This window comes from Nilaparvata lugens, chromosome 10 (assembly GCF_014356525.2).
Source record: "Nilaparvata lugens isolate BPH chromosome 10, ASM1435652v1, whole genome shotgun sequence".
Taxonomy (NCBI): Eukaryota; Metazoa; Arthropoda; class Insecta; order Hemiptera; family Delphacidae; genus Nilaparvata; species Nilaparvata lugens.
Genome location: NC_052513.1, coordinates 25983803 through 26007762, shown reverse-complemented (window position 1 = coordinate 26007762; position 23960 = coordinate 25983803). Strand labels below are relative to the sequence as shown.

Below are 23960 nucleotides of genomic sequence, written 5' to 3'. Positions count from 1 at the left end.
GAATCCCCGAGGCTTCCCATTTTTTGTTCTTAGCCTACATCATGGATTTTCTGAGATTTACATCATGGATTTTCGAGAAAATAAAAAATTTCAATTTTTCATGATTTTCATGATGGTTAGCCTACATCATGGATTTTCTGAGATTTACATCATGGATTTTCGAGAAAAAAAATTTCAATTTTTCATGATTTTCATGATGGTTAGCCTACATCATGGATTTTCTGAGATTTACATTCTTAATTTTTTCCCTCGAAACGTATTATTATCAATTATTTTTTTGAAGGAATTTGTTTTCATTACTATTGAACTTGGATTCTATCAAATAATTATTTTCAATGTAAAATTTTGCCACCAGTACAAATGAATTGGACATAGTCTTCATGCTGTAGGCCTATAATTGAATTTCATAAGAAAAACATGAATAGATCACAATAAAATAAGAAATAATTTTTATTCTTCAGTTATAATGTACTATCAGACATGAATTCCCAGTGAAACGAGTATTTTAGGTATTTTGTTTGGAATTGGGAAAACAAAAGGCTGCCTGATTCAAATTGAGGAGGATCCTAATCGAACTAAAATTTATTGATGTATTGGAAAAATCAATATGATTCTGTGAGGTTTCCAAGTATTATGTATTCTTCAGTTTTCTATACTATAATAAAGGAAAGAACTGGCTTATAGGTACACGTAAGGAATAGGGAATTATGTTTGACGCATCATCACGTCTGAAATATACTCAACTGATTAATTTGAAATTTTGCATATAGACTCTTCATTAACCAAGGATGGTTATAGGTCTATTTTCAAATTTCGATTTTTTATTACGTCAAGTTTTCATTTTGCAGTTTTAAAATAGACCCTTGCGAAGCACGGGTTATCTACTAGTATATGAATAAAATGCCGCACCGCGCCTCCTCAGGTGTGCATCTAGCTAAAGTTTGTCATAAGATGCATTAAACTATCTATTTGGCGGTACGAAGTTCGCCGGGCCAAGCTAGTATCTTAATAGTTTGTAAATAATATAATATGTGGATAGATCAAGAAGATCAGTACTCAGACCTAATTTACATCCTACAGTACAATTATTTTTGCAATTTCAATAAATATAATTTGTTTCCTTGATTGACGATGAAGAAGAAGGAATACCGGTATGAGTTCACTTCTTCAAATGCTATCTTTATGTAGTGAATATTGAATGCTACCTATTTGAATAGGAAATCAATTTTATGGACACAGATTATTGAAAGGGAAGAGAGGCATCGACACATAGGATTGAGTACAGGTAAGTTTATTTTCTTATTTAAAATAATTAATTGCAATAAAAGACGCAAAAAATATTTTTAGTTCTGTAGAGGATATACTTGAAAATAAGACAAAGAGACTAAATATTATTATTAGAGATATCTCAAATCTCAGAGTTACTATAATATGTATAGATTCACTATAGAAAAGAATTCTGTAAAAAGTAGAACACTACACTCACCGATTTCTGATATCAGGACAATCATAACTATACTAATTTAAATTTGGCGCTTTACATTATGGCTGTATTTATAAGTTTCTACATTCAACACCAGTAGCGCTGCTAATGTAGTTTCTTCTCCCATTTTGTCGATATTTCACTGATTCACTCACACTCTCACATTGTTGAAATATCGTGTTTGGTTGATCCATGATTCATTCTTAGAATAATTTTGGTTTTAATCTACATCAGTTACATAAATTTTGTATGCGATAAGAGCAAACTTTGAATTGTCCGTTCAGATAACATTTTTTTGACCTTATGGCCATCAGTGAAGACATTGATAGCGGAATGGGGTCTTTAGTTGCGAGCAGCAAGGATGTTACCCCCGAAAAACCTAAATCTTTGCTAGATAGTGACCCCGACGATGAGGTAAATAGAAAATTTATCATTTAATACTAATCAAACTTCTATTATTAAATTTAGTAAAATAAATATTTCATGTTTAGTTTCAATTCGATCAATATTTGTATACTTATAGGTTAGGTTTTGGTTCACTTCAAGTAGTGTTTTCAATGACAAATTGAGATATAAAATCTATTTTCATAGTAAAGTTCAAATCATTATTAGTTTTACTCTATCTATTTTTATGGATTGTTCATTTTACAAAGTAATTTTGACTTAAGCCTATATCTATGAAACACAAGACCGATGTTATTGATTGAAGGCTATGCACATGTTCTATTTTAGAATAGGCTATGTTGCATTTTCCTTTTTCAAATTCTGTTGAGTTATTTTCATTATCTGTTTACCAATTTTTTTAAGATTAGGCTACTGTTTGTTATTTCTGTAAGCTGTGAGATGATGTAACCTCGTCTCTAACCTACAGCTCGATCCTAACTTGAATAAACCTTATTTGTAAAAGTAGTTATCTGTTCGTGTTTAAAAATATTTTAAGCAACAATTATGTTTAGTTTTATTAACATAGAAAATAATCATCTTTTGATTTGCATTACAAGCTTAAATAAGTCAAGAATGTTTGATTACGGTATGTAGGTTATTTCATACTCCTCTGAAAACTAGTTTGAATTTGAAGTTTATGAAACCTTTAAAAAGTGTCTTATTCTATAATATTGTTATTGTTTGATCTCTCTACAGGATGTCGAAGATGAAACTCTCGCAGAGAGATTGTACGGGCTTACTGAAATGTTCCCAGAAAAACTAGTCAGAAATGTGGAAGCATTAATATCAAATACTGGGAAAATGATAAAAGGTAGGTTTTAGTATAAATTAGTATTCTAATCATTCTTATTGAACATGAAAAACTGAATCTAAAATATAAAGCGGATCATTCACTATTCAATCTTCTCCAAACTTGAACTCTGATATTCAATATTGGATTCAACTTCGCATTGTAAATGGGAGTTCTTCATTTATCTATGTTACAATTTAAACTGGCTTATACATAAATTTATATTAGGCTAAATGACACAGCATTGCTAATTATTCAACGAAGTGGTGTGAAAATTTAATTAATAAAAATAAAGAATTAATAAATTTTTATACTTAATGATATGATATTGATATGTAACTATATAAATCGGCAGTGCTTCAACAAATAATTGTTGATTCTCTGAAAATGAGATAAAATTATTTCCTAGGTACCCATTAACACACAATCGGAATGTTGTGGAATAGAATTGTTGGAAATTATAACTCAATGTAATTTTTAAATGAAAAATTTGACTCACCAAATTAACAACTACAGTAGACGTCAGTAGATGATTTGAAGCTTAGAATTATAATGAGATGAATGATATTAGAATGAGTAATAGTGAGTATAATATTGCATTATTGATTAATAATAAAAATTGAACAAACGTTAGGCTATAGAGTTGGTTGGTTTTAATAAGGATTGTAGGAATTTATTAAGTATTATAGATGATATACAATACTAATAAACAGAAAATATTGGGATGAGATGAGATTGTTGTGGATGGGACGACTGTTGCCGGATAAGTCTGGTAAAACAGGTCATTCACTATCCTATTCTTTTGTCAAACTTAATTTAACGTTGGACCGTGAATGGTTTTTCGGCGGGTGCCCAGTTACAAAAAAACGAGGTACTAAAGATAACTTAGACAAAATAAATATGACTCTTCAAAGATTTTAAGTATAAGATGAAAGAAAACAAGTACAATTACAATTACAAGTACAATTATTTAATCTGGTGTGGCGCACTCACACAACTTTCCTTGCCGTTATGAAAATTGATCACCTGACGCTAGTGTTCCCGCGCATCTCAAGTCTACTATTCAAAGATTTGAGCCAGCTGGTGACAGGGCAATAACGCTGGAGACACACATGAGGTCTGCTATCTCTTCATAGTGAATGATTTAATAGAATCAACAATAATTTGCAATTGAATAATCACATTTTCTCGAATTTAAAGCTTATTTTCAATTTTAGATGAAAATGTTACTGAACATTAATTGTAGAGATTTTCATGCTCAATCTACTCAGCTTGATTTTTTTTGTTTCAATTGTATCTGAAGCCTGATAATTGGGAATCTATCTGCATTGATGGGGCGGAGCTCCTGAAATTTTTACAGATATGGGACTTGTGGCAGTTGATAGAGCTTATCGATGACTATTTTAGGTATGAATTTGATCAAAATCGTTGGAGCCGTTTCTGAGAAAATCACGAAAAACCCTGTTTTTGACAACATTTTCGCAATTTTATCCGCCATCTTTAATTGCATTTGATCGAAATTGTTCGTGTCGGATCCGTATAGTGAAAGGACCTTAAGTTCCAAATTTCAAGTCATTCCGTTAATTGGGAGATGAGATATCGTGTACACAGACGCACATACACTCATACACACACACACATACAGACCAATACCCAAAAACCAGTTTTTTGGACTCAGGGGACCTTGAAACGTATAGAAATTTAGAAATTGGGGTACCTTAATTTTTTTCGGAAAGCAATACTTTCCTTACCTATGGTAATAGGGCAAGGAAAGTAATAAGGAATATACATCAGATTTTGATAGAGAATTAATAAAAAATGGGAAAATGACGAAAATTTATTAGTAAGGAATGAAATAAAAAGGAAAAGGGGAAAATTGTTTTACACAAGTAATAATACATTTTTATCGTTGAGGCAAGCGGCAGAATTTTTATCAATTGATCAATGCTTTCAGCTTATGCTGTATGTTGTTGCTCTATAGGTTAATACCACAATAAACCCAACAACAGTAATATCTAGATTATGATTTGTGATTTTATTAATGAAAAAATTTAATTAATCATATTTATTCCGATATTTTGTCCAGTACTTGTACTTGTATTCATTGTCCAACTTGAGAATTAAAATTTAATGTAGAAATAAAACCAGTTACAATACAAATAAAAGTAAAAATACAGTGTAACTCACGGTAAATAGGCCTACAGTACCGTAATTAAAAGAATAATTTATGGTAATTGAAAGAATAAGACGTTGATGTAGTGAATACCAATACATTTGTTCAAAATCAATTTAAATTACAGAACCAGGTATCATGACAACACATCTTCAGATGATGTTGCCATGAAACCTGGTTGGGTAATTTGAATTGTTTTAAATTCATCGTATCACAACATCAATGTTTTATTCTTTCAATTGTGAAGAAATATCACAACATCTATTACGTACCATACAATCAAAATAACCTACAGTAATATCTATATTATGATTTGTGATTTTATTAATGAAAAATTTAATCATATTTATTCAAATATTTTGTCCAGAACTTGAACTCTCAGTTTTCGGCATAATAATTACAATTTTCAGAAAAGTATTAATTCATTCACCAAATCATGTTTCTAATCACACAGGTTCTATCGACAATGAACAATTTGATTTTTTCCCATGGGTATTTGTGTAATTCTAGTGTTGAATTGTTTGATGATAATTTGTTACTGTGTTTACAGTGTGCTACGACGGATCGCGTACGCTGTCATGGGTGGTGTTCAGTTCGGCGGTGATCCTGCTCACTCCGGTCGTCATCGAGTGCGATCGCGCCCAAATGGAGGAGGCACAGCGCAGCCAACAAAAGGGGGTAAGCCATAAGCCACCACCCACATTCACAAATTAATATTATTCATCAAGGAAAAATGCAAGTAACTTTTCTGTAATTAATTGAGCACATATTTTAGGTCTAGGTCATTATCGTTCTTGGTTATTTAAAAATGGCTTATCAGGATGTAAAAGTATTTTAAGAATGAAGTGATTTCTTTTTGAACGATTGAAAAATAATCTTGTCCTAGACCATTTTTAAATTTTGGAAGCGATTGACATTGTGGTCGTGCTGCTGTACCGATAAAAATAAGTCAAGATTCTACTCCGCTAATCCCGTTGTAAGGGGGCCACTTTAACAGCCGAAATCCTCTAAACACCATTTATGAGTTTGAAAATTGCTTCCCGGTAGCTCTAAAAGAATCCACGTCAAGCAGTAGGTCTACTCATTTCTTATGATCATAAGTTTCATAACCCTCGCACAAGCCTGGAGCTCATGTGTGCATCATCCTCAGCAAAATAGGCGTAAGTAAAATACTGGGTTTGGGCCATTTTCATTGTAGATTATTGCAGAAACAGACGATTTTAAAATAAAAAACTTGAATTGGGAAAAAGTGAAGTGGAACATTCGACTTTGAAATTGTTATATCGACCATTTAAGAAGTGAAATATAATAATTTATTATAGATGAAGTCAGTGATGAATAATTGTAGAATGAGTTTATTGAAGATGGGGAATTTGATTACAAATGGAAGTGATTTATCCGCTATCAATAGACAAAAATTAGCTCTAGACTTACACTTGAAATCGTTTAAAATTACAAACAGTAATCAGAACGTTTTTAAACACTCCGCATTCAAAAACCGTAGGTATATATCCACTCAACTTTGATGACAGCTATTGCTGTATTTTATAAAACAATGTGGGGGTTCTCAACCTTAAATTGCATTAAAATTACTTCCTCTAGATTACATCTTGATTTTGAAAGACGAGAAACTGCTTGATAGTCCTAAAAACCGTAAATCTCACTATAGATAGTTTCAAAAGCAACTCAAATATAATAACACACTATTTTGTAAGTAGGCCTAGTTGATTTTCCATTCTAGTAAATATTGTTTCATGTAAACATTTCATTTTGGTCCAAAATCAAATGTTAATGCAAACTTGTTGTAGGTGTTGCTTGGACCAAACGCAGCGATGTCTGGCAACTCCGGGCGGGGCATGACAATTATGCCGTCACGATAAATCCACACTCAGCCATCAGCGATTACTCGCAAACTTGTTCGTTTACTGAAAATCATAAATACAGCATAAATTGGTTATGTTAATGGTGTTGATCTAGGAGCATCTGCTTTATATACTATAATTTCGTCATTCAATTTAGATTTGCCACTCTAAATTACGTAATTTACTAGCGAAGAAAATTATTAAATCAACTATGATAAAGATTGTAGGGTTTGATTTTTCTTAGCTTAGTACAAGGCAAGTATGAAGCTTTCAATTTAATAGTTTTCCCGTTATTTATAGGAAATTTGTCATCACAGTAAATTTATTAAATATATTAAATTTATTATAGTTCCAGCTCATTTAATATACTTTAGAGGTGTGAAGTATTGTAAACTACGTTAATACTACCAAATAACTTTACTCAGAAGGTTTTAAGTATTGGCAGGTATCCAATTAAGGTACACTGAAAATACATATATTTATTAGTAATCTATCTGAAATGCAGCTGTAGTGTTATTTATAATTTTCATCGTTTCAAAATACTCAATTCCGAATAGGATGTTTTGGATAATTTATTGAGTCCTGAATAGTACTTATGATAATAATTAACTCCATTTATCTTGTGATTATTTTATGATTTTCTTACGACCTTAATGAACAAGTAGTTGATTCGATAGTAAATTTGTTAGCAGTTTGTTATAATTAGGATGTTTTGTTATATTGATTTTTGTATTAATTTACTGTTTATTGCCAGAGTTTTACTCCCAAAGAATGTCTTGTGCATTTACCAGCAAACATGGAAAATAATACAAATTTTCTGTTGAAGGTATGAAAAGATGTTCGTGAATTGAATTTTATTATGATTGAACCTTTGATTACCGTAATAAACTATAAATAGGATTAATGATATTGTAGTTTGTAGATGTGTTGTGCAATGTATGGTTTTGCATATTATGAATGTATGTATGTTGTATGTAATGTGGGATGAGATTAATAATATTGATAAACTAGAGTACTTTGAGTACTTATTTTGAAAATCAACCTTCCAATAATTTCTATTAACAAAGTTACTCTATTGTCTAATGTTTATATTCTGTGTATAGTAACTTGGATGAGTCGAATCTGATAGAAAGAAAAAAATAAATTATAAAGGATTGCAGTTTCTACGACACTCTTTAAAAACTAGGATAATTCGAAGTTATAATCAAGATATTGAGTATTATGTGTATTTCTAAGCGTTTACATATTTTTAAAGAAGATAAGATCCACAATCAATTATATCGTGGAATTATATAATTTTGTGGTTTACCATTCCAGTATAACGTTAATCCGACAATCTAGTCTAGTGCATTAAATGAGGTTGCATTTCAAATGTAACTCATTTGATGGTTCAATTCCGTTTAAACTTAGATAGTGCATAAGGTCCTTAATTGAGTTATCATCTACACTACAGTATAATAATTTTGAATTTAGTTGGCTTTGTACTTTTCTAGTAAAAACAGATAAGTTTATCGGTTTTCAAATATTTGTGGCCCGACTCAAATTTAATGGTGGATTAACTTTGGATTTCCAATTTTTTTCAATTAAGTAGAATCAGAGTATGATTGGATTATGACATATGGATTATCACAACGGATTATGACCACCCGTGCAGATGGGAAAAAACTGGAAAGAGCCTTTTTATTATTATTTTGAAGACACGGATTCATGGATCCAACGGTTCAAAGAACCCCACACGTCAACCGAAGCTTATTGTGTTCTCAAGTAGTATGTTAGTTTGGTAAACTAATATCTGTGTCCTTTATAAGAACTAGGAGTTTTTCCCTATACTAATATCCTATTCATCACCTGGTTGCTTCTCGTAATCCAGTGTGATATGCTTGGCAGTCTCTTCAGACTGATTGGTCCTCGTGACCTACGTGATTTCCACTCCTGGCCGCTTAGGAAGGGGTCGCCAAGTTGCCTCTAGGGCGCCTGGCTACCCTTGACTCAGCCTCTTGACCCAGATTTGTGGAGTTTCACCCATCTCTGGTCTCTTGGGTTTTTCTTTTTGCCCCTCCGAAACTGCAGGGTCAAAAGCCTCACCTCTCCCAAGAAGTTTTGCCTGAATGGCCGTCCTTCTTTGAATAGTGGTCTGGAGAAGCTCATCCTTCCTCTCCAGTTGGGCTGTTGGATAATGTGATTGAGCTTACATCATACATGTCGTGATCAGTAGAAGCCTTCTAAATGTTGATAGCCTCTACATAAGAGCTCTACGGAACCTCCAGTGTTCCTGAAACACCCATTTCAGATTAAGGAACCTGCCCTGATGGGGCAGATTCAGTGGGTTTGAAGTCAAGGCAACTTCTGGAGTTGCCTTGGGATCCCTTTTAGTCGCCTCCTACGACAAGCAGGGATACTGTGGGTGAATTCTGGTGCTCAAAACATTCTTGAGTTCGATGTTCGACTCAAAGCTCCCCCAACTTACAGGGGGCCTCCAATTGCCTTTGTTAATATTGATCTATTGATGCAAAACTGGAGTCACCCAGACAGAGCCCCGCATGTCCAGACAAGGCTAAATAAATACTACAGGAGGGCGCCTGGTATTCTGCAGGCACCGTTAGAGACGCCATATATAAGTACCACCCATCAGCACGGTCCACATAACACCTTGGGTTGGCCTAAGAAGAAGAAAGAATATGGCCAAGGAAAGCCGACAGATAGAAAAAGAAATAAAGAATGGCACAAAGCTAAGTTAATGGAAAAAGTGCCATTCTAGAAATGAAAAATTTCAAAGCATATTGAGGAGAAGAAGGGCTTTGGAAAAGGGGTCCATTTTAGTCGCCTCCTACGACAAACAGGGAAACTGTGGGTGTATTCTGGTTTTCAACAAATTCTTGAGTACGATGTTCGACTCAAAGCTCCCTCAATCCACAGGGGGCGGAAAGAGCCTTAGAAACACATTGTGACTTCAGTCGCTGTTCACACTGTACGCGACCAGCAAGTATGAGAACTAGAATATTATGTATTATGTGACTTTTAATGTGCTGATTTATGTGTAGCCTACTTTGAAGGCACATAATATTAGAGCACATATAGTTGAAAAATAATTGAATAAGTAATCTTAGTAGTTTTATTAACATTATTTTGTTTCTCAATCGATCAAGATTTGTGTGATTGGATCAGTTGCTCGTGTGTGAAATTATCATTTATTGTACGAGTAACTTAATCGAGTAAATTCCAACTTAATAGAAGAGTAAGATTTTTCTGTACTGTCGAGGATGACATGAAGGTTTAGCACTTAGCAGATTGAAACATCAATTGGGAATAATGAGTGCAATTTTGTATGCAAGTTGAGTCTATTTACTTCTCTCTCCTTATGTTAACTTATTAGTCCAGTTGAATGGTCGTTTTTCAGGAAGCAGCCCCGAAAGAATTTTTCTTGACGGTTCTATATGTATTTTGGGGTGCTGAATCCGAATCTGAAATTTTCTGACACGCCAGAGGGCGGCTTCACCCCCAAAAAATCGGACTTTTTTTAATTCTTCTATTTAATCTCGAGAACCTTGATTTTTTCGAGAAAAAGCATCCTCTACTAAATTGAAGATTATAAAAATTCCAATAAATTGAGTGGTCGCGCAGGACTCTACCATTTTTGGTTCCGAAGCTACGAATTTTCAAAAAGGGGTTCTTCAAAATTATGCAAACCTACCACTTCTACCCTATACAACTTGGATCATTTTCTAGTAATGTTAAAAATCTTCACATCACGTGAAAGAATAATTTATTCTGAACAGAGTTCCTTACGAAGTTTTGAATTTTTTATAGTGGGGAGGGGGAATACACCCAAAAATAGAAAAACATGTCCTACAGCCAAAATATAAATTTTCATTATAATTCCTTTTCAAGGCCTTCTTAACAAAAAATAAACATATTTCGGCTGAAATCATCTTAAGAGGGCTATGTTATATGAGAATCACCCGTTGGATACACTTTATTTCAGTATTTCCTAATGGGTGGGGGGGGGCACGCATAAGGATACGTCAATGATCAAAACTTTAAACACGTATAACTTTTGACAGAATGATCAAATCTCTTCGTACTACCGCTCATTCTTTACAGCTTGTCAAGGCGGTTCAAAATCATGTATCATAACTAATTTGATCAAAGAATAGAAAATTCCTCCTTGAGTGTATTTCATCCCATATTTCCATATACAAAAAATGGCCAATTTCTATATTCAAAACTGTGTATCTTCATAATCCGAAATGATAAAAAATGGTACTTGGTCTTGATTTGAAGAATGAAATCTCCTCTTTCATGAGATAAATGATTTCTGTAAAAATATAATCGAGAAGTAAGAAACGTTTGTCAGCAAATTTCAGATTAGAATTCAGCGCCCCAAAATACATTATAGAACCATTAAGAAAAATTCTTTCGGGGCTGTTTACTTAAAAACGACCATTATTTGACTGGACTAGTAATAGTACTTTGAAAGATAAGAATTTCATGAAATTTGCTTTGGAACAAAATTATTGATAGGTATCTGAGTCGGCAATGGAACATGAAATTCATTTCTATTTTATGCAATATCTATAAGTTACATTTTTAACCTTCTCATTCATTATTTATTTTGAAAATTTAGGAATGTCTATTTAAATATGGAGGGGTAGGTGAATGAATATTAATTTTGCTGATCAATGAATATAACTGAAAGTCATGTCAGAATTTCCTTTGTCGAACTGGTAGCTTCCAGCTTTTCTTCTAATAATCTGAGAGTTTGCGACAGCAGGTCGTCCTTTATATTGACTGATTTTCAACTCTTCCCTTAATTAAATCGTTTTAATACAAGTGCTATTACTTCTTGGCTCTATTCCTGTACTAATAGAGGATCTTCGTTTTGTTACTAGGATGAAAAACAATAGTAATAAAATTACTGGTATGCACTTGTAAGAAATCAGGTCAAACGTGGAAAAACACTCATAATCCTCTTGCATGGAAGATAAATTTATTGTAAGATACCTCTAATGTAATTTAGGATCAGTAATCAAGATCAATAATTTCCAAAAATCGCTCAAGTTTTAATTAAGATGTTTTTGAAACAGTGTATACTTTTTTGTTGAATTTTCACCTAATTTATGAATCATTTTCAAAAAAATTTCAAGTTTCAATAAACCTACAATTGAATGTTTTAAAAAAAGTTTATTCTATTATTTGTTAAAATTTAACCTAATCATAACAGTATTTACAAACAGTGCATTGGCAATAATTTACTTACTCATCAGCTACATTATAACAATATTAAATGGTTTAACCATATTTTATGAAGAGAGTTTTGTAAGTTACTGTTAAGTTTGAATACTTTCAGGTAATATTCACAACAATCGAATAAACCGTTTAAAAAACTAATATTTACCACGATTATGACACTTCCATCATTTCTTCATCATTATTCACTTCATTCTTTTCAACCATCATTGCATCTGATTTAGCTTCATTTTTCTCCTCTACCACTTCAGGTTTCACTTCATCTTTGACTTCCATGCTTTCATCAGGTTTCACTTCCATCATTTCCTCGGATTTCACTTCATTTTTCACTTCCACCTTCTTCTTATTGGGATGTTTCCCTCTGTTCTGTTTGTTGGGTGCTCTTGTAACAGCTAAAGTACGCGGAATGAATTTGTGATTATGAGCGGCAGCATGACCGAAACTGAATACTTGTGATGGTTTCTTTTCATTTGAACTTGTACTAGTCTTCACACTATCTTTATCAGGTTTCTGTTCTGATTCTTCTTTTTCATTTGGAACGCTTTCTTTCGTGTTTTCTGCATCAGGTTTCTTCTGGCTGGTACTCGCATTTGTGTTCTTGGTGAACTTTGTGTATTTACCTGGTTTACTGGAAACAAAGAAACAAGAACGTAAGTTACGTCAAATTTACATTATTAGTTAGAATACTGTTTTTTTTATTGGGAACTAACACATACATTTCCAAAAAAATAGGAGCGGACCAATTATAGATAGTCGATTATCAAAACATCGATTATAAGTCAATTATAAGAAGTTATCTTCTTCCAAAAATCAGTCACTGTATAGCCTTGAAATTGTCTTTTTTTCTCTCTTTAGAGCTACTCTTGAATATACATAAAAATACAAATCTAAGTGCCATTTTAAAATTGTTCAATTTTAAATTTTACAATTCTAATAGGGTACTTAGATTTATATTTTTATTTGTAGCCTTGAAGTATTATCTACATCTAAGAAGCAACATTCTTGGTTATATAAACTAGTAGTTCCGTGGACAGTAGACCTCACACAGTATTCTCATCCACAAGTACCTGATTGAAACTATAGACGTTATCAGGACCTCCTAAATACCTCCTGGGTATTTAGGAGGTCCTGACGTTATGGAATACAGCAATAGACTGGCTTCTCCACGCATTTGTGTAATCACTTGTCAGCTGATTTATGATGAATAATTGTATAGTCTGATTTTTACTCTTATATTGGCGTATGAAGGAGGCTATTTTTTCCTTTCCCGACGCGCAATTAAAAAAGGAAAATACCTGCAAAATTTCATGAAAATCTATTACCGCGTTTCGCCGTAAATGCGCAACATATAAACATTTAAACATTAAGAGAAATGCCAAACCGTCGACTTGAATCTTAGACCTCACTTCGTTCGGTCAATAAAACATAATTCCTATTTGCAAATCCAGTTTTTGAATATGGTTCACAAGTTCATTTCATTCAACTGCAGAAAATGTATACCTTACTTCAGATTATTCACTATAGCTGTATGAGTTTGGATATGATCCTATCAAGTACAACGGAATTGTATATTATTGTCGTATAATATAGACAACAAACATAAAATAGCCAATGACATGTAATGGTAGTTGTTGATTTTCTTCTATTTGTCAAATCAATCTAATAGGAAAAAATAGTAAACAGGAAAAAGAACCAATCTGATACTTTTATTTTCTAGTAATTAATATACAGGGTGTCCCTCGAAGAGGTTTACACGTTTGTTTTTGTATTACCTGCCCATTCATGCATCGAACATTTTTAAATTTACACAGTTTACAAAGAATGTTCCGAAAATATACTAAGGAAATTTCAGCTCCCTAACCTTCGTAGAAACAAAATGGTGGCATATTAAAAATATAACAATTCGCTTCCTATAAAAACTACTTTGATGAGTTATTATCTGATTTGTTTACTACGTTGCGCTATTCTTGCCTCATTCGATGGTACTAGAAATGGATCAGGCAATCTTCCAATAGTGCTCCACCTCATTTCGCAAATCATATCAAGCAATTACTATAATAAGACAAACTTTATGGCCGTTCGTGGAAGTGATTTTTTAGATTAGCCACCCCAATCACCAGATTTAACTGTTTGTGACTACTTCTTTTGGGGTTACTTGAAGGAGAAAGGTTTCATCTTTATAGTTTTAGCTTCAATAATTATGTAATGAAGAGGGCTTTCTTTGTGAGAGCTTACGAATAATTTCTTAAGCGCTGTTATCAGTGTGTTGCTGTGGATGGATTTCAATTTGAATAATTTTGGACTTCAAGGTTTTTCCCTTGACTATAATCTAGTTTTTTCATTTAAAGTCATATTGCCCTAAAGTGCAACAATAAAAATATTTTATAAAACCAAAAACACTTTTTCAATGTTTTTGAAGTATCGTTTTTCAATTAGCCGCTATTTTGTTTCTACGAAGGTTAGGGAGTTGAAATTTTCCCAGAATATTTTTAGAACCTACTTTGTAAACTGTATAAAATTTGAAAAAGTTCGGTGCATGAATGGGCACGTAGAATAATAACGTTTACACGTTAGAATCAAACGTGTAAACCTCTTCGTGGGACACCCTATATATTTATAGTAAAAATGGGTGGTTGGATATCCATTATAATTTCTTCAAACTTTTGAGATGAAACCTATAACGAAATTCAGTTTAAAACTTTTGGATATATAACTTATATAAAGAAAATTTCCGTATCTATAAATTCTATTTTATGTAGGCTACGTTACATCTCAGTATAATAAAGAAAATTTCCGTATCTATAAATTCTATTTTATGTACTTTATCATCTAATTAAGTTTGGTGGAATTGAATTTATTTAAAAAAATCAAATTTAGGATAGAGTAGAGCTATAAGCTATTGAGAATGAAGAACAATCAATATTACCCTGTGCCCCTGTCGAAGCGATAGTTGTGTGGAAATTTGTGCACTTCGATGCAATGATCGTGTCTCTCTTTCGGTGTCATACTGACGGCATCACACGCCTCCACAAAGCATTTATACTGAAACAAAATATAATAACTTATCAAATTTGGCACATGGATAAACCCCATGAATGAACTTAGGCCTACTTCTAGAAGAAATTTGAAACAACAGAGCATGGTTGTGGAAGATTATGAAAATTATCATAATCTGGGTTATCATAATGTGGGTTTGAAGGCAAGGCAACTTCTAGAGTTGCCTTGAGGTCCATTTTAGTCGCCTCCTACGACAAGCACGGATACTGTGGGTGAATTCTTGTTTTCAACACATTCTTGAGTACGATGATCGACTCAAAGCCCCCCCAACCCACAGAGGGCAATGGTTAAAAAGTGGCTTGAGCGAAAGTCTGATTTTTGTGGAGACGAGACGTAAAAATAGAAAAATCTAGAATTTTACACTTTTACAAATTCGAGCTAATTTGAAATTTCATGAGTTGAACCAGAACTTTTTGTTAAATAGATTTACATTAATAAGATTGAATAAGTGACTTGTTCTGGGCCACGTTTGATGCCATCTCTTCGGAAAGTGTGTGCTACTAAATTATACTTGCGATGATTCGGAGCCCACCCCAAACTATAGGATCATTTTATCTCTTATCGCCAACCCTCCCAATACACATGCAAAATTCTATACTATGGTTCAGGTGGGCATTATCAGACGTGAAAATTGAGAGAATAGAAGGGATTAGTCCAAAACTTCTGAACGTTTAGTAGAATAATTGTCTAAATGAAATATGTTAATTTAATATTGTCAAACTTGCAACGTAGAAGATGAAGTCAAATAATTCGGAGCCTACACGAAGTTGCCCCAAATTTATCGATATTGGGGCTTTTTTCTTCCTCTACGGGGGGGCAGAGAAGGGGAAGGTCCAATTTTACTGTACTCAGTTTAATTCTGTCACTATATTCAGATTCCTTTACTGGGTTCAGTTCCATTCTACCGTAATATATTACGGTATGTCTATTTCTCTTGGAGGAGAGCTTTTATTTTGAATGTTTTTATGCCAGTGTCAATGACTGTTGCTCTATGAAATTAAATTATAAGTACTATCAATTAAATTATATATAATTTTGAGTGGAATGTTTGTGCAAAGGCACCCACAATCCGCTTTATGGAACCAACTATAGAACTAATACAGGAACTACTATAATTTTACTATGCTCATATAAGATCTTCATTAAAATAACCAAAAGTTTCCAGTAAAAATAAAAATAAACTGAAAAAAGTAAAAATCTTCAGAATCTTCAATCACAGAAGATAAAAATAGAAGAGCATCTGACACTGATGGACAATCATTGGTTGGTATGACTCAACTAACCATAGGTTTTTTATCAGCTTGCACCGAGAAGAACGCCGAATGTGTTTCGTGGAGATGTAAGTCGAGGAGGTGGGGCGAGGGAAGTGATTTCTTGCATTCTGAGCAGATGAAGCGGTGACAAGAGTTGAAGTGCGCTTCGAAATCGGCGGGAGAGTGCGATACCTTTCGACAGGTCGGAATAGTGCACGGAAAGTCCTTTTTCCTGCAATAACAGGTAAAGTAATTCAGTTAAATATTCAATTAAAGTGTAGCATGAAAGTGGATTACGAATAAATTATATACATATAAATATGTTAAATGAGATTTGGAATTGATAAGGGATTTAATAGTTGAATCCTTGAATGTAGACTTAATGAGTAAATTCTTTTTTTTTTAAATCCTTCCTACTGTTAGAATAAATACAGAAACTTATTTAATACTTGATAGATCTATACAACATTTTATAATCTTGATACATAATATTAGATTTGGAAGTTCTTAGGAATTTGACAGTCGAATATAGACTAGAAAAGTTTTCTATCAGGCTAAAAAAAAAATTTTAATTTACGTACTAAAAAGTTCAGTAATCCAAATTAAAATTCAAAATGTAATCTTGATTTAAGAAAAATACAGAAAAACATAAGTAAAAATGCTTGAAAATCCTCGATATTATTTGATTTTCCTGTCTCACTTTCAACAAATTGTATTGATTGTTATGCTTAGCCAAAAGATAGTGCTCGAAAATCAAGTAGTAAAGTTACTATAGTTTATGATTTATGACTAACCAACTATACTGGAGTAGGTAAAAAACTGTTTCTAATGAACATTATTCAACAATTATTATTGAGATTTGAGTTTCCAGCCGACAATATCAGCGTTGCCAGATTGTATGAAATTGGGACTTTCTCATGCTAGCCCATGACCCCAAGTAACAAATTATATTCAATGAATTACACTTTGCGTTTGCCAAAGCAGCGGTTACACATCGAATAAATAAATATTTATTTATTTGGTAAAAGAATTAGATATCATTATTAAATATTCAGCCACATGAGCTTCCAGTCGACTAATAAATTGCATCGGAATTGTCAGATTATTTTAAATTGAGACTTTACCATGCCAGCCATGTGGGGTTTGACTTATTTTATTCAGAGTATAAATTGTGCTAAATTTCCTCAATTTTTTATTGTCAGATTTTTCAAATTAACTGGAAGTTTGTGTTCTAAAATGAATTTTGTAATAGGGTGGAATTCTACTTACTCTCGTACAAACTCATACTCTTCAAATCCATACTCGACTATGCCTTCCCTGAAGCGCATTGAACAGGCCGTGTCCCCGGCTTGAAAGAACGGATCATCTGGCTTTCTTCTTCCACAGCCAAACTTCTGAACCAAACTAGAAGAATCGAAAGTCATCGCCATTTCTTTGCTTTTTGGGGATACCTGGAATGAAGGAAGTAGTATTAAAGTTTCGCTGATGTCTGATGTGGAACGACTCGCAAACTTAAAGTCAGATGGAAGAAAGATTTATTTTTATATGTAATGCTGTGGATTGTTTCCGGACAGTGCTAATTATTGAACAACTCCAATTAAAAAGTACAGAGTGAAACTGTATTCCCACACAATAGTGACAGTGAAAATAATATACAGGGTGTTTCAGAAGTAGTGTCGAGAATTTTAGGGTATTGTACCTGGATGCTAGGAGACTACAAATGTCATATTTGAAGTGTCCAAAACTCAGCGGTTATCCTTATAGCTGCCATTTTGTTTTTTTCACTTAAAAATTTTTATCTCAAGAACGAAATGTTGTATTGATCTGAAATTTGGCATGAATATTTATGCTATAAAGACTCAACTATAAAAAATAAAAAAAAAAATTTTCGTTGAAATTTTACAAAATGGCGGCCATTTTAAATTTTTGATGGCGAATATCTCGAAAACCGTCCATTTTACAGAAAATTTACAAGAGACAAAAAAGTTAGCAAATTTTTTCACGATTCCAATGATACCTAATTTATTAAGATTGGTCGAAGAATAACAGAGAAATTAATTTTTTTCGTACTGCATGCATGACCACTTTTCACCATTTAAAGATCAATATTAATTTTTTAATTCCAGATGTATTTAAGATGAAGCTTTGAAACTCGGTATGGCTCCATATGGGCAAACAGATGATTTTACAACGGTTTTCAGATGATAATGTTTGTCTTGTAAAAGTATTGTTGTTTCATTAAAAGTAAAGAACCAGATGTAGTGCTTCCTATTTCTTAGTCTCACGTTTCCTAGGTCTTATTTCTATCTTAAATTTCCAGTTTCAATATTTTCTTACGTTGCTTCTACACAAATATTTAATTATTGTAATGGAATTTAGTTCGCTGGAGTACACCGATATTCACTTCATGTATGGAGCAGCTCTTGGCAATGCGACCGAAGCAAGAAGAATGCATGCAGCTGCATTTCCAAACCGCCGTCTCCCTTCCGACAAGGTGTTCACAAGAACTCACAATCGGCTGAGAGAAGTTGGTTCATTTGAACGGAACAGGGTAATTGCTGGTAGGCCTCGAGCAGTTCGAAATGTTGCTTTTGAAGAGGAAGTATTGCAGAAATTCGATTTCAATCCTAGAACGAGTACGAGAGCAGTTGCAAAGCAAATCAATTCAAGTGCTTCTTCTGTGTGGCGTGTACTAAACAAGGAAAGACTTCACCCCTTCCGCTTTCAAAACGTTCACTCATTGGTTGAACGCGACTATGAGCCAAGAGTAAACTGTGCCCGTTGGTTTCTTCAGCAAGACATTATCCAACCAAATTTTCTAGAAAATGTGTTATTTACCGATGAGTCCAGCTTTACAAGAGAAGGAATCTTCAACTCTCGCAACAGTCACGTCTGGGCCTTAGACAATCCTCATGAGGTCAAAGTGCGTGGTTATCAGCATAGATTTTCGCTGAATGTTTGGACGGGTATCTTAGGTAATCGCGTGATTGGACCATACATTCTTCCTAATCGTCTGAATTCTCCCACGTACATTACTTTTTTAAGAGACATACTACCAGAACTTTTGGAAGATGTGCCTCTTGCAAACAGATATAAATTTGGTTTCAACATGATGGTGCCCCTGCTCATTTCGGAAATGTTGTTACGGACTTTCTGAACATGACCTATCGTCAGCGGTGGATTGGGCGGGGTGGACCAGTACCGTGGCCTGCACGTTCACCTGACCTCAACCCTTTAGATTTTTTTTTCTGGGGCCATATGAAAGACCTTGTTTACAGCACGCCAGTAGAAAACGAAGAAGACCTTGTGGCAAGAGTGGTTGCTGCAGCAGATGCCATTCAAGATGATGAAAATGCTTTTATAGCAGTTCGACGGTCCATGATTGAAAGGTGCAGACTGTGTAATCAAGTTGAAGGACGGCATTTTGAGCAATTGCTGCATTAGTATCAGTGAACCGATTTGAGTGAAATTAATATTTTTCAATGTAAAATAAAATTTGGAGGAAAGTTATTCTTGTATATTTCTGTAATAAGAACGGTTTTCATGAAATTATAAAAAAAATTAATATTGATCTTTAAATGGTGAAAAGTGGTCATGCATGCAGTACGAAAAAAATTAATTTCTCTGTTATTCTTCGACCAATCTTAATAAATTAGGTATCATTGGAATCGTGAAAAAATTTGCTAACTTTTTTGTCTCTTGTAAATTTTCTGTAAAATAGACGGTTTTCGAGATATTCGCCATCAAAAATTTAAAATGGCCGCCATTTTGAAAAATTTCAACGAAACATTTTTTTTTATTTTTTATAGTGAAAAAAACAAAATGGCAGCTATAAGGATAACCGCTGAGTTTTGGACACTTCAAATATGACATTTGTAGTCTCCTAGCATCCAGGTACAATACCCTAAAATTCTCGACACTACTTCTGAAACACCCTGTATAATTCCCACAAGCTCTACTTGGAGATGGTGGTCTAACCTTTACTGTGTCTCAAACTTAATCAACTCATTTCTTCAATCTCTTTGAAATCGAAAATATTATAAATAGGCCACCATTTTTTATAACCCATATACTAAAGAAAAAAGTAATTCCCATTCAGCCCAGCCGAGCGAGAATGAATAATCCCATTTAAATGTATGGGAATTATATTTTCACTGTTTCACAATGAAGCTTGACCCATTCCAAGATTTCGGTGAATTTTTAAAGGGGATTCCTTTTAAAAGTGCCATAAAAGGATGGAGGGACTGTTAAATAAATAAATAATAAATAAATAAATAAATTTTTATTAACCAATCATATCAAACAAAATAATAATATACAATACTGCAAAATCTTGTACTAATAAACTTATACAAATCAATGAAAAAAGGTCCATCCCTCTTTAAGCATAAGCTTGTGCTGAGGGATGAGTCGTAAGAGCAATTACCTTATTACATAGAAATAATAAATGAACAAAATAATAGAAATCATCATCATCATCAAAGTGTGAAAGATAAATAAATAAATACAATTTTCAAACTATAATTAACTAGATTACGTAATTTATTGATGCAGTTACTAAATAATAAAGTTTTAATCATACAAAATAAGAATAAAAAATAAGAAATCCAAATTGATAAGAAAACAAAAATTATATAAACACAAAGATCTTTCAGTTACAAAACAGAATAAAATTATTCCTCTAGGAGTCCTTATTTATACTTTGCAATTTATATATACATTAATTCAAATAATGAAACACAAGAGAAGAATAAAATACTGACAAACGGGAAATATAATGGAAAAATATGTACCCTACACAAATATGCTCCAATGAGAATAATATTCAAAATAGTACCCAGTACATCATAGAACTCATAATAACTTGCATTAATTACTTTGAAAGCAAAAAAAAAATTAACCAAAAGCAAACATGATAAGATGAAAATGATAGTAAATATTATAAAACAAACAGCTAATAGGAAATGAATCGAAATACTGACAGAGGAATGAATCAATCTTGTCTCAGATTGATAAAAGATTAAAAATTTTGTTGATACAAAATATTCTTTCTCCCTGTTGTCAGTGTATCATAGTAAACTCCAAAAGTGCTAATAAAGCAGACCTTGCAATACATCGAATTAGAATTTTGGTAATTCACAGTCCAGATAGTACTTGACAAAAATATTGTCAAGATCTAATCGAATTTAATAGTATGGCTAAGAATCAGCTTATTTATGTAATTGCAAGTTAAACCATCGGCTTTACTTCTTGCTTTAGTATATGGTTTATAATAAATTATTTTTAATACTTTCACTTTCGAAGAGATTGAAGAAATGAGTTTATTAAGTTAGAGACATAGTAAGGGTTGGACCACCAAATAAGAAGACGCATAAGACAAGGATGAGGTGGTTTAGTCTACGGGACTGGATGAGGTGAGATGGGAGGCAGATTATATTTGCGGAGAGTGCAGTGTGCAGAATTTGGTTTTGGATGGAGTGAGGATTGTTTTTGATTTCAAAGGATTGACTGGAGATTGGCGGAAAGTTGAAATATTCATTTATAGGCTTATTGGGTCTACCAAAAAATATAAAAAGCAATAATTCCTTCAAAATCTACAACAATGTCCTGCTTTTTTGAAATCATCTTTATATTCTCTACCAATATAATATCTGAATCCCAATGCTGGATCCCGCGACCCATGTAGGTAAGTTACTCAAGTGCCTGAAAATCATGAACATTCTATTCTCTATTCTATTCAATAAAGAGAACTATTGGCTGCACTTTAGTATATGGGCCGCGGAATCTAGCATTGAGACCTACATAGATCGATAGAGGAGATCAATACGAGATCAACCATGTATAACATTGTTGTCGATTTCCAAGGATTAGCTGAAAAAACATGGCGAAAAGTTCAAAATTTTTATATCAATTTTTTTTTAATAATGTTTTTATGGCTACAATATGTTTAAAACTAGTGTTATCTTATGTAAAATTTGACGAGGAATCCAATGAAACTAATTTCAGGTTCGTAACTTCAGTAGTTTTTGAGATATTGCAAAAAATGTGTGAAAAAGTGCAAATATTTGGTTTAAAAGAGGTGAACCTGTTTGCATGGTGATTGATAGGTATTTTAAACTATTAAATTTAGTAGAATGATAAATTCTAAAGAAAAAAATGTCCAGTCACTTGATTACCTAAACTCAAAATTGTTCGAGATATTTGGGCAAATAAAAATATTGCAACTCTATTTTTAGCTACCTAGAGAGGAGAACTTAGGTTAGAAAAAGCTTAGATTGGGGAAAGGTTAGGTTAGGAGGAGCTTGGATCAGGAAAATATTATGTTAGGGGAATCTTAGGTTAGGAAAAGCTTAGATTAGGGGAAGCTTAGGTTAGGAGAAGCTAGGGACAGGAAAAGCTTAGGTTAGGGAAATCTTAGCTTAGGAAAAGCTTATATTAGGAAAAAAAGCTTAGGTTGGGAAAAGCTTAGATTAGGAAAAGCTGAGGTTAGAAAAAGCTCAGGTTGGGAAAAAGCTAAGGTTGGGAAAAGCTTAGGTTAGGGAAAGCTGGGTCTGAGAAAAGCTTAGGTCAGGGAAAGATGGGTTAGGAAAACTTGCATTAGAAAAAGCTCAACTTAGGAAAAGCTTAGGTTAGGAAAAGCTTAGGTTAGGGGAAGCTGGGTTCGGGGAAAGCTTTGGTTAGGAATAGTTTGGATTAGAAAAAGCTCAAGTTAGGGGAAGCTTAGGTTAGGGGAAGCTGGGTCTAAGAAAAGCTTAGGTTGAGGAAAGCTTGGGTTAGGAAAACGTAGATAAGGAAAAGCTTAGGTTAGGAAAAAGTTGAGGTTGGGAAAAGCTTGGGTTAGGTAAAGCTTAGGTTAGGGGAAGCTGGGTTTGGGGAAAGCTTGGGTTAGGAAAAGCTCAGATTAGAAAAAGCTTAAATTAGAAAAAAAGCTTAGGTTAGGAAAAGCTTAGGTTAGGAGAAGCTAAGATTTGGGAAAAGCTTAGGTTAGGAAAAACTTAGGTTAGGGGAAGCTACGTTTGAGAAAAGCTTAGGTTAGGGGAAGCTTAAGTTAAGAAAAGCTTAGATTAGGAAAAATCTAAGGTTAGGAAAAGCTTAGGTTAGGAAAAAAGGTAAGATTGGGAAAAGCTTAGATTAGGAAAAGCTTACATTGGGAAAAAGCGTAGGTTAGGAAAAGCTTGATTTGATTCAATCATTTTTACAATCTTTTAAAGCTTCTGAATTGCATTGGAAGCTGAATAAAATGTGATCCTCAATATCGGTCTGCACTATGTCTATGCAAACATATTGAACTCTTCTAAAGCTAAAATACTACATTTTCTTGTATTTTTTCCAAATATCTTAATAATCTATAAAATTTTCTAACCTCAAATCTATTTTAATGAATTCCCTGCAAAAATCCCAATGAGATTTAGCCAATTTAGTAATTACTGAATGTAGTAGGCTAAAAAAAATTAAATTTGAGAATTGAAGAGTATTGAATGTGCAATTTTTTTTATTTTCCCAAATAAGTTATCTCGAACAATTTTGAGTTTAGGCTATCAAGTGACTGGAAATTTTTTCTTTAGAATTTATCATTCTACTAAATCCAATAGTTTAAAATACCTATTAATCATCATGAAAACAATTTAACCTTTTTCAAAGCGAAAAATTT

At 33.1% G+C, this 23960-nt stretch overlaps 2 protein-coding genes across 3 annotated transcripts in view; one reads left to right on the top strand and one right to left on the bottom strand.

Moving 5' to 3' along the window:
- Positions 1-1566: 1566 nt before the first annotated feature.
- On the top strand, positions 1567-7767 carry LOC111061704 (mitochondrial import receptor subunit TOM22 homolog). The gene is made up of 4 exons (XM_022349399.2): positions 1567-1897; positions 2624-2738; positions 5441-5568; positions 6699-7767. Exons 1-4 carry the CDS (start codon positions 1787-1789, stop codon positions 6768-6770), a joined length of 426 nt encoding a protein of 141 aa, XP_022205091.1. The 5' UTR covers positions 1567-1786; the 3' UTR covers positions 6771-7767.
- A 4146-nt stretch (positions 7768-11913) lies between these two features.
- LOC111061687 (zinc finger protein 511) overlaps positions 11914-23960 on the bottom strand; it is a 32773-nt gene continuing 20726 nt past the window's right edge. For both annotated transcript variants that reach the window (XM_022349382.2, XM_022349389.2), the window contains exons 2-5: positions 17579-17760; positions 16340-16541; positions 14926-15041; positions 11914-12627 (exon numbers count right to left, since the gene is read on the bottom strand). In XM_022349382.2, the coding sequence (XP_022205074.2) occupies positions 12153-12627; positions 14926-15041; positions 16340-16541; positions 17579-17760 (975 nt within the window). In that variant the 3' untranslated portion in view covers positions 11914-12152. The remainder of the gene's footprint in view (positions 12628-14925; positions 15042-16339; positions 16542-17578; positions 17761-23960) is intronic.